The sequence below is a fragment of the Brienomyrus brachyistius genome, chromosome 22, assembly GCF_023856365.1.
Source record: "Brienomyrus brachyistius isolate T26 chromosome 22, BBRACH_0.4, whole genome shotgun sequence".
NCBI lineage: Eukaryota > Metazoa > Chordata > Actinopteri > Osteoglossiformes > Mormyridae > Brienomyrus > Brienomyrus brachyistius.
Window position 1 is genome coordinate 17221384 of NC_064554.1, and position 15834 is coordinate 17237217.

At 54.4% G+C, this 15834-nt stretch overlaps 1 protein-coding gene across 1 annotated transcript; it reads right to left on the bottom strand.

Annotated features, from left to right (window-relative positions):
* Positions 1–1438: 1438 nt before the first annotated feature.
* On the bottom strand, positions 1439–15778 carry brd4 (bromodomain containing 4). The gene is made up of 20 exons (XM_048990781.1): positions 14926–15778; positions 10843–11203; positions 10082–10219; positions 8859–8994; positions 8216–8727; positions 7736–8128; positions 7443–7571; positions 6604–6825; positions 6066–6286; positions 5562–5917; positions 5362–5472; positions 4903–5253; positions 4303–4702; positions 3973–4271; positions 3706–3815; positions 3462–3615; positions 3250–3380; positions 2961–3166; positions 2571–2865; positions 1439–2091 (listed from the first exon to the last, which is right to left on the bottom strand). Exons 1-20 carry the CDS (start codon positions 15024–15026, stop codon positions 2023–2025), a joined length of 4695 nt encoding a protein of 1564 aa, XP_048846738.1. The 5' UTR covers positions 15027–15778; the 3' UTR covers positions 1439–2022.
* Positions 15779–15834: the final 56 nt, after the last annotated feature.

The following is a 15834-nucleotide window of genomic DNA, read 5'->3' on the forward strand; positions in this document are numbered from 1 at the left end:
AACTAGACTTAAACCTGAACATATTAAATGGATAAAATGCCATGTTGACTATTTTTATTTGTACACAAACCCTCTGGTGTCCCACCCACCCTGAATCCCTTCAAAAATAGGAAACAGATGCCAACTAGAATTATTATACAATACAGGCTCTGGATGGGGGGAAAAAAGACACTAGCAAAAAACTTGGAAAAAATCGGAGGAGTCTTAAATCTCATCCCCTTTTAGTGCCCCAACAGAACAGGAAGTCACACTCCACTACAATCAAGAATGATACAAATTCAAAAAGTTTTTTTTTTCAATTTTTGATTTTTTTTCTGCATCTGCTACAGCTCCCGAAGTGCCTACCATTTACAGTCCAGATAAAATGATTGAAGATGAACACACTCATGCATGGGCTATGAGGGGGTAGAGTGGGCCTTCCTGAAGACACACACACACACACACACACACACACACACACACACACACACACGCACGCACGCACGCACGCACGCACACACGCACACACACACAAAAAATGCCAAAGAAAGAAAAACTGTGGATGTGTGGCCTGCAGGGGGCGATACAATGGCAACTACCATCTCCCTGTGCGTTGTGTGTCTTAATTGGGGCAGGGGCTCCTGGCGCGGTGTATCGGGCAGCCTTGGGAGGCAGGATGGGGAAGACGTGCGCAAAAATGCTCTAAAGCTGCATGAGGAATTATAATACAAGCATAGCAATAACGTACTCAAAAAAAAAATAATAAAAAAAAAATCATCATCCCATTCCTGACATGTTGGTAACCCCACAATTGGGGTCTGGGGGGTGAGATGCCTTTTGAAAGTTATCACTCTGTCAGCTGTGACGTCACACTAAACAGGAAATGACAACCAGCCCTCAGGGGCCCACTTCCCTGTTCTGCGTCACCTGTCGGGGGCGGGGGGGGGGGGGGGGGGGGGCAGGGAGGGGCAAAAAAACAAAACAAAAAACGAAGCAGCTCTGCTTTCGATTCTGGCAACTGTCTTGCTTGTTGATGAAGGGTGAGGACGGGAAAATATTAAATACTCATACAGGTCATTTTACGAGGGTTAGGGGAAGAGAGCGAAACAAAAGAAGATGTCGCTTTGCCGGACTGTCAGCACTAAGAAATGGTTTGGCATACAGCAGCTGCAAAGGGTGTCGTAAGGGGGCTAAACGAAAACGATTGTTAAAAGAGAGAGAGAGAGAGAGAGAGAGAAACCTTTACAGTAGATCCTACAAAAAACAAAAGTACGATGAGCTAAGCTCCCAACAAGACTGAACTAGCATCCGTATCATTGTTCATACCTCCAGGTGAGTGTATATATAATATATATTATATTGTGTATGTATACAGGTCAGAAGTGTAAGGCATGTTGTCTCTACCCTCCTCTCCTGAGAATACTACAAATCTCAAGACGTCAAGTCCCTCCCCCCACCCCCCAAATCCCACCCCCCAACCCCACACCCGCTTGCATGTATTCTCTTCAAATTAGTAATGAAAAACACAAGAGGGGAGGAGGGAAAAAAACAAAAAAACAAACAAAAAGAAAACAAATGCGGTCTTCAGTTTCCCCCAGCCTGACTCCAGGAGTCCGGCGATCCGTGAAATCTCTCCCGGCCAGGAAACCGTTTGCATGTTAGCTACTGTGTTCTTGACGTCGGTCCGCTTATGACTCCGCCAGTCCGTGAGTCGTCGGGTCAGGTGGCGCTCAGCGTGGGCGCCCCGTCCCTGTGGCGACACGTATGGGGGACTCGCTCGCCTGCTTTTGAGAGGTCCATCCCCTCCGAGAGGTCATTGGGGGGGGGTTTAGAGAAGGCTCCCCCCCCGGTGCTGGAGTTCACCGTTGGCAGCTTGAAGCAGGCTGCTCCCCAGGCAGGATCTCTCGACTTCAGTCCCTTTGGTCCCCCCCTTCCCCAACCACCCCCCCCAGGCTGACGTCCCCCTGTCTCATTCAGAGTCTGTGTACGTCGTTCTCCCCAGCTGAGTTTTTCTTTGTATTTCCCCAATTTGCATTCCTGCGTTTAAAACAGGTTCTCCTCAAAGATGGCCATCAGGTCGCTTTGGAAGTTCATGTCGATGGTGGCTGCCATCTGTAAACAGAGACAGACAGCGTCAGGTGACAAGTGACTGATAGCCTCCTAAACCAATGCGTTCGGCCGAACTCGCCCAGCCCAGCAAAGACCAGGATAAATGCTAGATATCAGCAGGGTTCCCCTGACTTTCAAGATACCAAGACAGCGGTGCCCAGTTCAGGAATTCAGACCCGCTGTAGATGTACAGAGGTGGCTGGTTTGGGTAGTAAATGCACATGAGCAAACTTATTGGCATTAATTAACCTCTTAAATAGCCGGCATCCTGTGAACAAAGAGGCTTAAAATATGGGCATAAGAGGGAGTATAAATCGTACATTAAGGTTCATTATTATTAAGGTTCCAACCTTAATAGCCAATGACGTTTTCTGAATGAGTGACAGACGAGGAGGCACTGCGGGGGCCAATCAGTTTTCAGCTAGGGTGAGGGTGCCCCTATGGTGCTGCCCCAGTGTTAAATCCATATTCTGTTTGCTCACCGCCTCTCGTCTCCTCCTCTCCTGCTCCCTGCGACGCGCCAGGTCCCTCTGCTGGTCAAGCGCACTCTGCGAAGAGGGGGGCTGCGGGGCAGCGGCCGTGGGCGGGGGCTGCGAAGCAGAGGGCGTCTGCGTCTGGGGCGGCTGCACGGGCGGGGGCTGCTGGACCTGCTGGGCCGCCTGCGTGTGCGGAGGCGGGGGCTGCTGTGGCGGTTGCTGCTGCTGCACCTGCTCCGCCCTCCTGCGCACTTCCTCATGGGGCCGGCGGGCCTGTTCCATTGCCTCCTCCTCGTCGCGGCTGTGGAACACCGAAAGAGACAGTTGCTTGTACACCATGGCTAGCAAGAGAACAGGGACACTGCCTTCATACCCCGAAAAGCCCCCCCTCCTCACCGCTGCCTGTCCTGCTCCCGCCGAAGCCGCTCCTTCTCAGCCTGCTCTGCCTGGGCCTTCAGTGCCCTCTCTCGCTCCTCCTTCTCGCGGGCGGCGCGCCGGAACTGTTCAAAGCTGTCGCTTGATGACTTGAGCGTGGATGAGGGTGCCAGTGCGGGCTTCTGCGCCAGGCTGGCCCAGGGGCCCATGTTCTTCAGCTTCATGTCCTTCGGAGATGGGAGGGACTGGGATTAAACTCCACGGTCCTAAGCCGCCGTGATCGCCACGTAGAACGGCGGACCCATCCTACCTTTTTGGGAGCCACTGGAGTCTTAGGCTCCTGTTTGAACTTGTCCTTGTCCGGAATATTCTGGGCCGGGCCTCCGGTGTCGAGGGCGCGAATCACGGGGCGGGAGCTCTCCAGGAGCTTGGGGTCCGATCCTAAGGGATAATCCCTGTCAGCCACATGCACACACTGCACTGCCACACCTTTATGCACGCTCCCCTATCCCCCGCGCTTACGTTGCTGCCCATGTCCTGGCTGTGGCGGTTTGCTGTCTGGATGCTTGTTGGTTTCCTGGCGGAGCACCGGGCTGAACGGCTCCCCCTGGGACGCTGGCGAGGGGGGCAGCTTCTCCTCTTTCACCCCTGCCAGCGCTGAGGGCGCTCGCTGCTCCTGTCGCATGAAAACGAGTGGGACAGGCCGGTCACTATGGTGACACACATAGCCTGGCCGATCCACGGGGTTGCACACAGATGTACTTACAGGCTTCTTGGGTTGCATGCTGTGTGGAGAAGATGGGTGGGTGATGGGGGGATACTGGGGCATCTGGGAGGAATGCATCATCAGTGGGGAGGGGCTCTCCCTCAGGTGTCCTGTTACAACACGAAGAGGGCAAGATGTTACAGATCAGCACCTGCATGACTCGATTTGACAAAGCATAAACGCAGCAGGGGGTTAATGAGCTAATTCGTTGTGTCGGTCTCCTGCTGTGGACCAAACTCTGCAGAGGACATGGGTGTCGTGCCTCACCTGCATTGTAGGGGTCAGGCGTGTGCTGATGCGGCGATGGATGCTGTTGTTGCTGCTGGAGAATCTGTGGCCCTTTGGTAGGGGCTGCGGGCACTTTGTGCTGCTGCACCTGCGCCAGCTGACTGGGCCCTGGTGCATATGCCAGCGGCTGCTGCAGGAGCTGCAAGTGCCTGGGCGGTTGCGCATGCTGCGGTGGGGCATGTGGGTGCGGGTGCTGGTGCTGCTGCGGCGGTGGTGGTGGTGGTGGGGCCTGCTGGACTTGCGGTGGAGGCGGTGGCTGCTGTTGGGGGGGGTGGCGGCTGCTGCGGTTGAACCGGTGGGGGTGGCTGCGCAGGAGGTTGCGACTGGACTTGCACAGACTGCAACAGCGGGGCCTGCTGCAGGTGCTGCAGGTAGAGCTGCACCGGGTTGAGTGGCACAGGCTCCTCGTCGTCCTCCAGGATCATCTGCGGAGGCTGGGCTGAGAGCAGGCCCTGGGGGGTTAGGGTGGGTGGAGACAGGGGTCGTGGACGCAGCGGCTGGTGCAATGGCTGCAGGTGGGTCAGCATTTGTGGAGGCAGGGCTGGTTTTGGGGGCTGCGGCTGCGCCTGCTGCAGAGGTTGCGGTGGCGGCGGCTGCTGCTGTTGTTGCTGTGGCTGCTGGGGAGCAGGGGGCTGCGCAGGTTTCGGAGGTAGAGGGGCGGCCCGGTTGCTGGGGCGCGACGGCTGCTGAGGCATGGCATTGTGCAGGGCTGGGGAGACATAAGGGGGGATGGAAAGGAATGAAAAGGCAGAATCGCTACTAAAACTCAAAGATGCCCCACAGACAGTGGCGAAGGACAGAGCGACCTCGGCCTGGATCAGAGCCCCAGTGCTGGGATCCGGCCAGACGGCCCTCGGGAGCCCGATTCCGGCTTGAAGGGCATGGCTCGTTCGGATCGGTAGGACGCACCTGGGGTGGCGAGTATGTGCTGGTTGAGGAATGGGTGCGGCTCGGTGGTCAGGGGTGAGGCAGGCCCGGAGGGCGCATGGGCATTGAGGTGTGGGGGCGGTGATGGCAGGTGCCGCAGCGGTTGGCCGAAGTGCGGCAGTGAGTCGAAGGTGCCACCCAGTAGCTGTGAGGGGTCCAGAGCCGGCGCGGGAGGCGCTACGTAGGCCGGCGGCGAGGGGTGCTGCTTTAGTGGTGGCGCGGGCTGAACCACTGGGGCCATGGGCGGAGGGGCGCTGGCACCCATCCCCTGGGGGTGTGGCTTCTTGCCCTCCTTCCCAGAGTGGCTCTTCTTCTTCTGCTTGGAGATGACGCCTGGGAGAAGAAAGCGAGAAGAATCCAGCCACGCTGTCTCCCAGCTCTCACACTTTCACAGATGCTTGTGTAAAAGTGCGTAAATGTGAACGGTGGTGAAACTCTCACCAGTGTCGGATGCCTCGCTGTCAGAGGAGCTAGATTCACTGCTTCCCGAGTCAGACGAAGAACCGGTCTTCGTCTTCATTGAGCTCATCGCTTCCATTGTCTTCTCGGCAACTGCGGAGGACAGAGGTGCGTCAGTCCCGCACAGACACAGGTCACACTGCCCCCTGTAGGCGCCCGCGTGCACTGCAGCCTGCACCCACCAGGCAGCTTCTTCTTCTTGCGCAGGCAAGACGAGACGTATCTCTCGAGCTCGCGCAGTGTGGAGGGCTTGAGTGTCTCGAAGTCGATCTCGATCTCATCGGGGTTCGAGTTCTTGAGTGAAGGCTCGCGGGACTGGATTATGTGCACCACGCGGCCCAGCTTGTCACCCGGTAGCTTGTTGATGTCCAGGCTCAGCTGCCGTTTCTCCTCGTAGGACATGGGCTTGCAGTGCTCTGGCCCGCCCGCCGCACTCCCCACATCCTCCTCTGGGTCTCCACTAGCAGCTGGGCCCAAAGGGGGAGGGAGCTGGCCGCTCGGGGGGGCAGACCGGCCATTCTTCGACGCCTCTTTTTTACTGTGGGGTACAGGATGGAGACACTGGTTAGACAGCAGGCACCTCGGTGACCCTTGACCCTAAAGCCAGTGTTAGTACTGTTATCATTAGTATCGCTTGTGGCCCCCTGGTGGCGGTGACCCCCCAGGCCAAGCTGGCCATTCCCTACCTGGGCTTTTTGCTCTTCTTGGGCAGCAGCTCCTTGCTGCTCTTGCTTTTCTTGGGGCCTTGCGTGGGCGGTTCCTGCACCTCCTCGGGCAGTGAGGGAGGCCCACCAGCCTTCTTCTTGTGCTTCTCCTTCTTGCGCTCCTTCTTGTCTTTCTCCTTCTTCTTCGGTTTATTAGCCTGGGGCTGCGACAGAGCTGCCAGCTGCTCGTGTACCGCCTTCAGCTGTGGGAGGGGGGGAGGATCATGGGTCAGTGTGAGCCATGATCACAGACACAACCAGCCTAATCTGACTGTCACAACCATACAACCCCCACCCCACCCCCTGCATTCTAAAACGAAAATAGCAGAGATCCTAAACACACAGACCTTGAGGGGGACTGAACTTCCAAACAAAATGCCAGGTTTCTTTTTGCCCCTCCCTGCCCAACAAAATACATTCCAGCTGGCGGCTTAACTGGTTGATAGGACAGACTATCCGTCAATCAAAATGTCAGCCAATCAGCTGTCAAAAAAATATATGGGGGATCAAATCTTCCCACCTGCTCCTGGAGCTCAGCCAGCCTCTGGGCCCGCTCCTCCTCGGAGTCGTCTGTGGAGGATTCCGACTCCGAGGAGGAATCGCTGGAGCTGTCGGAGGAGGAAGGTGGCGCCGGCGCCGGCTGCTGCTTGACGGGGGCGGAGAGAAGCCCGTGCGAGTGCGTGGGGGCCGAGGGCTCCTCGGGTTCATCCGGCATTTTGGCAAAGCGCATTTCGAAGACATCCTAGTGGGGGGGGGGGGGGGGGATGGTAAGCATGGAAGGAGGGGGTGTGGTTACGAGGAATACGTGAGGCAAAACATTAAAATGTGCAAATCTACACACATATCGCACTGGTCAAAACTCTGGGCACACCTGCTGAATATAATTTGTTTTTCAACAAGATAACAGCCCGAAGCACACCTTGGGCTACTGTATTATCTTGTGAATAAGGAAGGAGACAGAGAGTGCTGTGGCAGATGGCCTGGCCCTCGCAATCCCCCAACCTAAACCCCACCGAGCTGGTTTGGGATAACTTAAGTCGAAGAGCAAGAGCAAAGTAGCCAACTTGTGCTCAAAACGTGTGGAAACACCTTTAGGGCTGCTGGAGAAGCATTCCAGGGGGCTACATCTGGAAGCTGTTTGAAAGAATGCCAAGAGTCTGCAGTGCTGCCATCGAAGCAAGAGGGAGCTATTCTGAAGTGTTTAAAATTTAAGAAAACTTCTCTTGGTCACTGCAATATACCTCACTGCCTCGAGGCCTTTCACCATAAAGCGAACAACATAGCTAAAATGCAGTAAAAGCAGGTGTGTCCAGATTTTTGACACACACTGTAGAGCCCTGCTGAGGGCACCACGCTCACCTGCAGTTTGCGGGCCATGGTCACCACCTCGTGGTCCGGCGGGTTGTACTTGTAGCAGTTGGAGAACATCAGCCGTACATCAGCTGCAAACTCCTGTGCATCCCTGTACTGCCTGCTGTCCAGCTTTGACTGGGAGGGGGAACGGGACGGAGAGGGAAGGTTAACCCTAGTGCAACAGGAGCTTCCCTGGGCTCCCAGAATGTATTCGTCACACATCCTACACATGACGACCCCGGGGAACTGGTGCTGCCGTGCCAGCATGCGGTTACATGCCACCCCTGAGGCCGGCTCACCTTGATGGTGCCCAGGTCCATGGGGTGCTTGATGATTTCGTAGTAGTCGTGCAGCCCCAGCGATTCCACATCCACGGGCTTGTAGAAGGGCCAGGCGTAGGCTGCGTGCTTCTTGGACAGCATGTCTCTGATGATGCCGCCGCAGTAACGTAGCTGCTCCTGCTGCTTGGGGCCCTGGGCCCCACCCGCACCCAGGGCGGCACCTATGCCCACACCCAGGTGGTGCTGGGAGTCCGGTGCCTCTTTCTTGGGCTGCTTGGCCGGCCGGCTGCTCTCGCGGCGTGGCAGCGACTTGCCGGACTTGGGTTCAGAAGCGGCGGGTGAGGACTCGCTCAGTTGGTCATTGGCTGTGGGTGTGGTCGTGTCCGCTTTTCTCTTCTGGCTCTTCCTCTGCTGCGTGGGGGCGGGGGGAGGAGGCTTGTTAGCTTGGAGGCAGAGGTTTGCTGCCCTTACTGAAGCCACCCCTCCCATTACACTCACTTTCGTCAGGGGCGGAGCTGCGGCTTGTGGGATGGACATGAGGGGCAGAGTGGTCTGGGCCAGGGGAGGCACCGAGGTCATGATGGGTGCCTGGTTTATGCAATCAGGTGATGGCAGAGAGTGGCAAGGCAGAGTGTGGGATGGTAGAGAGTGGGGTGGCAGAGTGTGGGGTGGCAGAGAGTGGGGTGGCAGAGAGTGGGGTGGCAGAGAGTGGGGTGGCAGAGAGTGGGGTGGCAGAGAGTGGGGTGGCAGAGTGTGGGGTGGCAGAGAGTGGGGTGGCAGAGAGTGGGGTGGCAGAGTGTGGGGTGGCAGAGTGTGGGGTGGTAGAGAGTAGGGTGGCCCTGGCGGAGGCGCGAGCGTGTTGAGGGTGGGAGGGACACGGGGCATAGCTGGTGGAGGGGGCGGGGCGGGTGGTCCCCTCGTCTGCGGCGCTGCAGTCGGGGCAGACAGGGCGCGTGTGTGGGGGGTGGAGGAGGGCGAGTCCAGGGCGGAGCCAGGCTTCACACTCAGGCCTAGAAGGAAATAGAGAGGACCGGTTCCACAGAGATCTCCGAAAGTCAAAAATACCAGAAAGAAATGCACTGCCGTTCATCCGAACAGTGCCCCAATGTGACAGCAGAGTATGCTACGTCCAGCTCCCTACCTCCATCCCTGCGCCCACGACCCCGCCCTTTGCCCGTCATGACTGTGATCTCCATCTCCTCCTGGGGCAACTCGGAGATCTTCTGCAGGAACATCTTCTCCAACGCCTCAGCCATTAAGACAATGTCGTCTCCGGGCTGTGGGCACAGAGACTCTGGTCACGCACGTCCACATCGGGTCATGCACCGAGCATTCGACTATAACATCGATACACTATCACACTTCTCTTTGTTTGGCCAAAAAAACCTTTTTAAAAATCCCATCAAAGCTAATTCAAGACTTTCAGACCGCTCTTGCTTATATAAACCATTAGCGGCATCCGGAACTTGGAAAACAGCTCCGCAGAGAATGCAATGGGGTCGTTTAGGATACAGCATCTCATCCACAAGGCCGACCTGAGACTTTTCAGTGTGAGAGCAGAGAAACGCCAGACGGGATATTTCTCGCTAAGGTCAATACGGTCAGCAAAGCCAATGTGCAAGGAGAAGGAGTTCAAACAAGTTCCACAGCTGAATCAATCAGACATTCTCTTTTCCAAATACTACAGATTCACGTCTCACAAGCTGTGGCTGCCTGCGACAGACTGTTTTCCCCCCAAACCGCTGTGTAAGTTGCGAAGTTGTATGAAAATACATCTTGCTTAAAAATATTCTGCTCTCCCGAGTCCTCTTTGCATGCCTGATTGTCATCAATCGACTGCATGGTTCTCCATCCTGCGTGCCCCAGTTTACAGGCTCTGACACAGATCCTGCTTTGCTCGCTCCAGCACCACTCTGCTCTGCTCCCTACCAGCACTAAGTGTGTCACTCCTGCACGCAGAAGCAGGTGACCGGCCTGGATAACATGCAGGAGGCGAAGGTGGATCTCACCTCCAAACCACATGGGTCCTCCTCCATATACTTTGCAGTCGGATGAGCCACAGAACCAAAGCCTCACAAAAACGGCACAATTCCTACCAGCTTTAACAAACCAAATTCCTTAAGCTTAGTGAGAAAATATCCTCCTTACCAAGAATGGGAGCAGATGCACATATACTCATGCATTTCCTGAGTTATGTAAATAACCGAATAAACCCAAGGAAATATAGAAAAATCAAACTAACAGCCACACAGCACTCCATTCTAAATCTGAACCTGCAACACCGTCGCGCTTTGACATCTCTTGAAGTCTTGACACTTTCACCAAGACGACGCAGCACCTCAGAACCCAGTAGAGGCGCCATACCTTGTTGTAGATGTAGCAGTTGGTAAACATGGTGTTGAAGTCTTGGATACATTCTTGGGCGTTCAAGTAGTAGCTGTTTTCCAGACGTCTCTTAATGGTTCCCATGTCCATAGGACATTTAATGATCTTGTAATAGTCCTGAACAGGAGAGACATTCACATTCGTTGGCTTTGCTTTACAGCGTTCAAGAACTCGGGCAACATACGAGTTTCGAGAGCGGTCCTGGCATTCAAGGTCATGGTTTAAACACACCAAAGTTTCTGGAAGTGTCTCAGCCATCAGTCAGACACCTCAATGGACAAAAGCCCGCCAGGATCCCCGCCAATACACAGACTCGACCTTTAACCGCTGCTTCAGCAGCCAGAGATGCCAAGGTTTTCATTGATAAAGCATCTGAACAATCGAAACTATATAAGGATCAAATTCAATTCAATTCAATATCAATGTTTCATAGATTTTTGCAAGACAATGCATAGCAATCATTAGGTAAGGTTCAAAACCCTCAGCATCTTAAAATACACACACAGCTGCTTGGTGATTCATCAGCAATGGACGTTCTCGAATATGATTTGAGATAATGGAATGTGGTAATTAGATCGCCAAGCAAATCACTTTCCCGCTTTCATAAAAATTATGACCCAAAAAAACCTTCTAGGGACTAAATTATTGACTTGTTCAAATAAACGTCGGCATGCTTTCGTCAGGGTGTCTTTCGTGAGGGTTTCGGTCTCCCAAGCAGGAGTGGGGCCTGCAGGACTCACGGGTAGATTGAGCTTGTCAGCATCGACAGGCTGCTGGAAGGGCCAGGCGAACTGGTGCTTCCAGAGTGACTTCAGCACCGTCTTCAGCAGGTACTGAAGCTGGTTGGTCTGCCGCTTGGGCCGGTTGGAGTTCGTTGTCTCAGGGGGTGGGGGGTTGAAGGTGGAGGGTTGGGCCGAGGGCTGCCCATGGCTGCTGCTGCCCCCGGACATTTGAGCACCGTCCAGGCCGTCCCCCATGCCAGCAGGGAGGGGCGGGGGAACGTGTGCGGGGACAGGGGGACCCCACTCGTTCAGTCTCGACTCCGGCACGGACTCAACTGGGAGAGCACTGTGGATCCCATTGCAATCCTCACCGGGCTCTCTGTGGAGGAACAGAAGCAGGGGTCAAACCCAGGGACACCCATCAACACAGAACCCCTACAACCCAAATCCATACTGCCAGCCGTCATATGACCATCAAAATCACAACATCAAGGTGGTCACTGCCACCATGAGTTCAGTAAGCTTCCCCCATATACAGACTTCCCATCATCCTAAATGTACAAGCAAAGCCTCCATTTCATACAGTTGAAAGTCACCCTTCAAAGTCACCTTGGACAGGAAGCACGTCCTCCCAACACACCATCACCACCTTCAGTTTCTTCATTTGGCGAGGACTGACTATTCACCATAACAACAATCACACCCTGAATCTCATACCCAGTGCCCCCCCCCCCGCAGAAGCTAATTTCCAGGGCACCTTGCATCACTTCAGCATGTGGTGTCCTTTCCCCCCTCAAAGATGGCTTAAGGATTACATCAACTCCCCTCCCTTCTGCTAGTGACCCACATCTAATCTGAAGAGCCCTCGGAGCTGGAAATAAAAGCCAGACTGAAGTGGATGTCGGGGACAGAATTGTAAAGGCCGGGGGAGGACATGAAACTCCTTAAGGGTCCATCGATCCCCTCCTGAATAAGGCAAAGCCACAAGGCACGGAAGGGACTCTCCGTCTCAGGTTCTGTCATCTACAGCGGCCATGGCTGCCACAGGTCGGAGAAGATGCTCAGGAGTCCGTGAACCACACATTCCGGGACAATAAACAGCAATTGTTTAATCTGTCCTTGGTACCTTTCGTGAGTCATCCTGAGATCAAACACTCCAAACCCAGCATCCGTGTGACATGTTTACACGTACACGCGTCTCTGCGCGTACATGAGAACGGGGGCCGAGGTATGCCACTACACTGATCGGGCCTTCCAGTCTGAAGAGGAGTGACAGAACAGGCTAGTGGCAGGGCTGACCTACTGCAGATGGAGAAAACCACTGGTTCAAATAGTTCACTTTGAACTGTAAAAGTGGCTTGACAAGCCTAGTAAATCACTAAGAATCATCAATGATAGCTTCATTTTAAGGAGGAAAACTCCAGAGTACAGCCTTCAGTTAGATAAGAGAAGTGGAATAAATGAGACGGATTCTCTGATTTCTTGAGAATCTGATCACAGCATGCTGTATTATGGGAAATTGTGCCACATTTCCTGAGCTTCAGCCGTTACACCATTTGAGAAAGGACGATAATCAGCACCAGAATGTGGGCTACAGTAAGGTGTGTGCTTATTACTTAATGGCTGGAAAGTGACTATTGTCAAGACAGTGGGGTGGATGGCTGGTTACCAGCATGGGTAACGGTGCAGCGTGTCCCACAGAAGAGAAGGGGAAATCCCCCCCACCCCTGAGTACTGTGAAGCCCATGACCTTAGGGTCAGAGGAGCTGCTGACCTGCAGGACACCTGGGCAGAGACTGGCCCAGAACAGGTACCAGCAGCTTAGGGGAAGGGGGAAGGTTCCAGTGAGGGAACCTTCACTTCATGAGCCGCAACATCAATATCTATCCAGTGATGCGAGCAAGTCTGCCAGTAGGTAGGGCCCAGGGCTTTCCACTCATCACATCAGTCCTACACTCATAAATTGGTCTCTTGTTTTGGGCAGAAGAAGACATCAAGGGCCAGGCCCTGGAGGCATCACAGCATGACCCTAATCAGCATGTTACATTCAGCAGAGGGCAGGTATCTAAGACCTTTCGAACATCTAGAGAAAAATGAACCTTCTATCACTTGACACACAAGTGATACCATCACAAAAATTGGAAGGAAACAAATTTTAAAGAACGCTCACTCATATGTATAGAAAAAAAACCAGTCTCAGGTCAGGTCCATGGCATCCCCACCCCCACCAGCTGTTAAAAAGCCCAAAGCTATGTGGTGAATAGAAGACGCTCTGAACGACTCTCCTCCTTCAATCCCAGGTCACACAATACTTTGTTCAAGACGGACCTGAACGGCAGCCTCGGCAGCCTCAAGCCCGAGGCCACCTCCAGCCTGAGGCCAAAATATAACTCCTGAACTCACTGGCTAAAAATATACGCGAGCGGAGCAAGGAGAACCGGGAAACCGGCAGGCAGGCAGGCAGAGAACGGACGTGATCTTGTGAGGTCAGAAAACTGGCAGCACCCTCCCCCGTGCGCCTGCAGGTTAGCACCATCCTCACAGATGTGAAGCCATCTGCCGAAGGTGGGGGGTCCAGAGGACAGGAACTGCTGGGGGTGGGGGACAGCCGTGAAGCGTTCAGAGCAGGAGTATGCTGAACCGCCGCCCCCATCCCTTCAGTTCTGTAAACTCTGGGGCGACATGTGCCGACAGGCAGAGAGGAGGGTCATCATGGGGGACTGGGGGAGGGGGGGTGGGCTTCCTGGCATGTACATCCTCCTCCCAGCTATTCCTTCCTCACGTTAAGGGCAGCACCTTGTCGTCCTCACTTGCCGGCCTCACATGAACCAGAGGACAAATCTCTCGGGAAAAACTCCAAGCTGGAAGATCGGGCTCAGACAACACAATCCAAGCAAAGGAATGAGGAGAGACCTCTCCATACAGTGACTCAGACTGGACAGACTAATCGTTGAAGAATGATCTCCAAACACTTCACAATGAGGTAGATGTGTCACTGGGAGGTGAGGGACTGGGTGGGGAGCCGCACATTTCTCCTCCTTCAGCAGTGGGGGGTGTGGACCGGTACATGGAAAAGGCTGCTGATTCAACAAGGGGGTCTTCCTGTTATCCTTCTGTACATATATACCAGTGTTTCTCAATCCGATCCTCGGGGACCTATAGACTGTTCATATTTTTATTCTACCGGGAACTGGGAGGGAGCAAAAATGTGGATTCTCTGGCAGGGAGCTGGGAGGGAGCAAAAACATGGACCGACTGTGGGTCCCCAAGGACTGAATTGGGAAACACTGATCTATATGCTAAAAACAGACATTTAGCTACAAAAACAGGCCCTCGAAATAATTAATAGCTACGGCTATTAATCCCAAGTAATAAACACGCTACATACCGCTGTATTGCCAAGAATTTTTTTAAACCAGATGTTTTAAAGCAGATGACCAATGAGTGACATTTCCCCTGAATTTCTCATTTGTGGTAACATAGACATCAATGGCAAGCAGTTCTGAGCGCCTCTGAGGAGGGACTTTCACAAGGAGGAAACGGACGACGTGAGATTTTACTCGGTTTGAGCCAGAAACAAAGGCGGCCATGAAGGAAGTGTGAGGCAGCAAAGCAGCTGAGAGCAGCGTGCGTGTCATGGCCCGCTAAACGCCAACAGACCCTCGGGGAGGAGAGCGAGACCCGGAACCTGGTCGGGAGAGCTGCCCTATCTACTGTGATGAGTACACCCAGTCCTTGTGCCTCCAAACAGCCCCTCATCCTCCCACCCCACCCTCCCCCCCAACCAGGACACCAGCCCAGGAAAGATCTGGCTCCTCTGCAGATAACAATACAGTCTCTGCCCAGCAAACGACTACGTTTGCGAAACTCTCTGCTTTCGCTACAATGGTAAGAAATGGCCACAAATGGCTCCAGAGGCATCGCGATTAGCCAGAGGCTAGCGTCACGCACGGCTTTCGCTACGTTTTCACGGACACAGAGTTGAGAAAACTTCAGTGCAAATGCTGGCGGACTTTGAACCCGACGGCGCGCAAAATATAGACACTGCATTTGGCTGAGACACGACATGTACGCAAACGTTTTAAAGCTCTGGTCTATTACCTTTTCACTGGGACCGAGTAACGAGCAATTTTTTCCAAAAGGGCATCCAGGGTTTGGAAATCCAGCACGTCGCTTGACTTGGCGTGCATCCTGTAATCCATTTAGGAGTTTATCAAAAGGAAACAAATCCACCAGAACCAGCAGCGACGAATCAGGCGACAGAAGTTTGGTCCCCGTCCAGTCCAACTCGCCTAGTTTCCAGACAGCTCCGTTCCCGGGCCCCGGTGAGCCAAAGCGTACTTTAATCCACAGTCCAGGCCAGGGGGTAGTTCTGGAGGCCAGAGCCCAGAGAGGAGCCCCCAAGGCTGGGAGGGAGCCGCGGCAGGCAAGCTGCGCTGGCCGTGTGGAGCAGCCTCCGCTGCGCCCCTCCCCCCCTCAGCGAGTCGCCCGCCCCGTCTCCACAGGCCGGCCCCATTGTGCGCCCATCCCCGGGCCCCCCGCTCGCTCGCTCCCACAGAAACACACAGACACGCACGGTAGGGGGGTGGGGGGCAGAAAGAGACAGAAAGAGGGAAGGTAGGCGAGAACGGCCCAGTAAGAGCCAGGCAGAGCGTTTCTCTCCCTCCCTCTCTCTCTCACACATACACACACACACACACACACAAAGAGTGGCGTGCAGCTCCACACCAGCAAATATGGCTTTCTTCCGCTTCCTCGTGGAGGATATTTTAAACCCACCCCTTCCCCTCCCGATCTTGCTCACTTGCTCTTGCGCACTCGTCAACCCCTCCCTCTTTCTCTCTCTCACACGCTCACTCTCTCTCTCTCTCGCTCTCTCTCAGCCCTCCTTTTCTCCCTAACTGCTCTCCCACACACACACACACACACACACAACCTTTCCACCCCCTCCCTGTCTCTTTCCTTCCTTTTCACCCCTCTGGCCCTGCCCCCCCACCCCTCCCCCATACT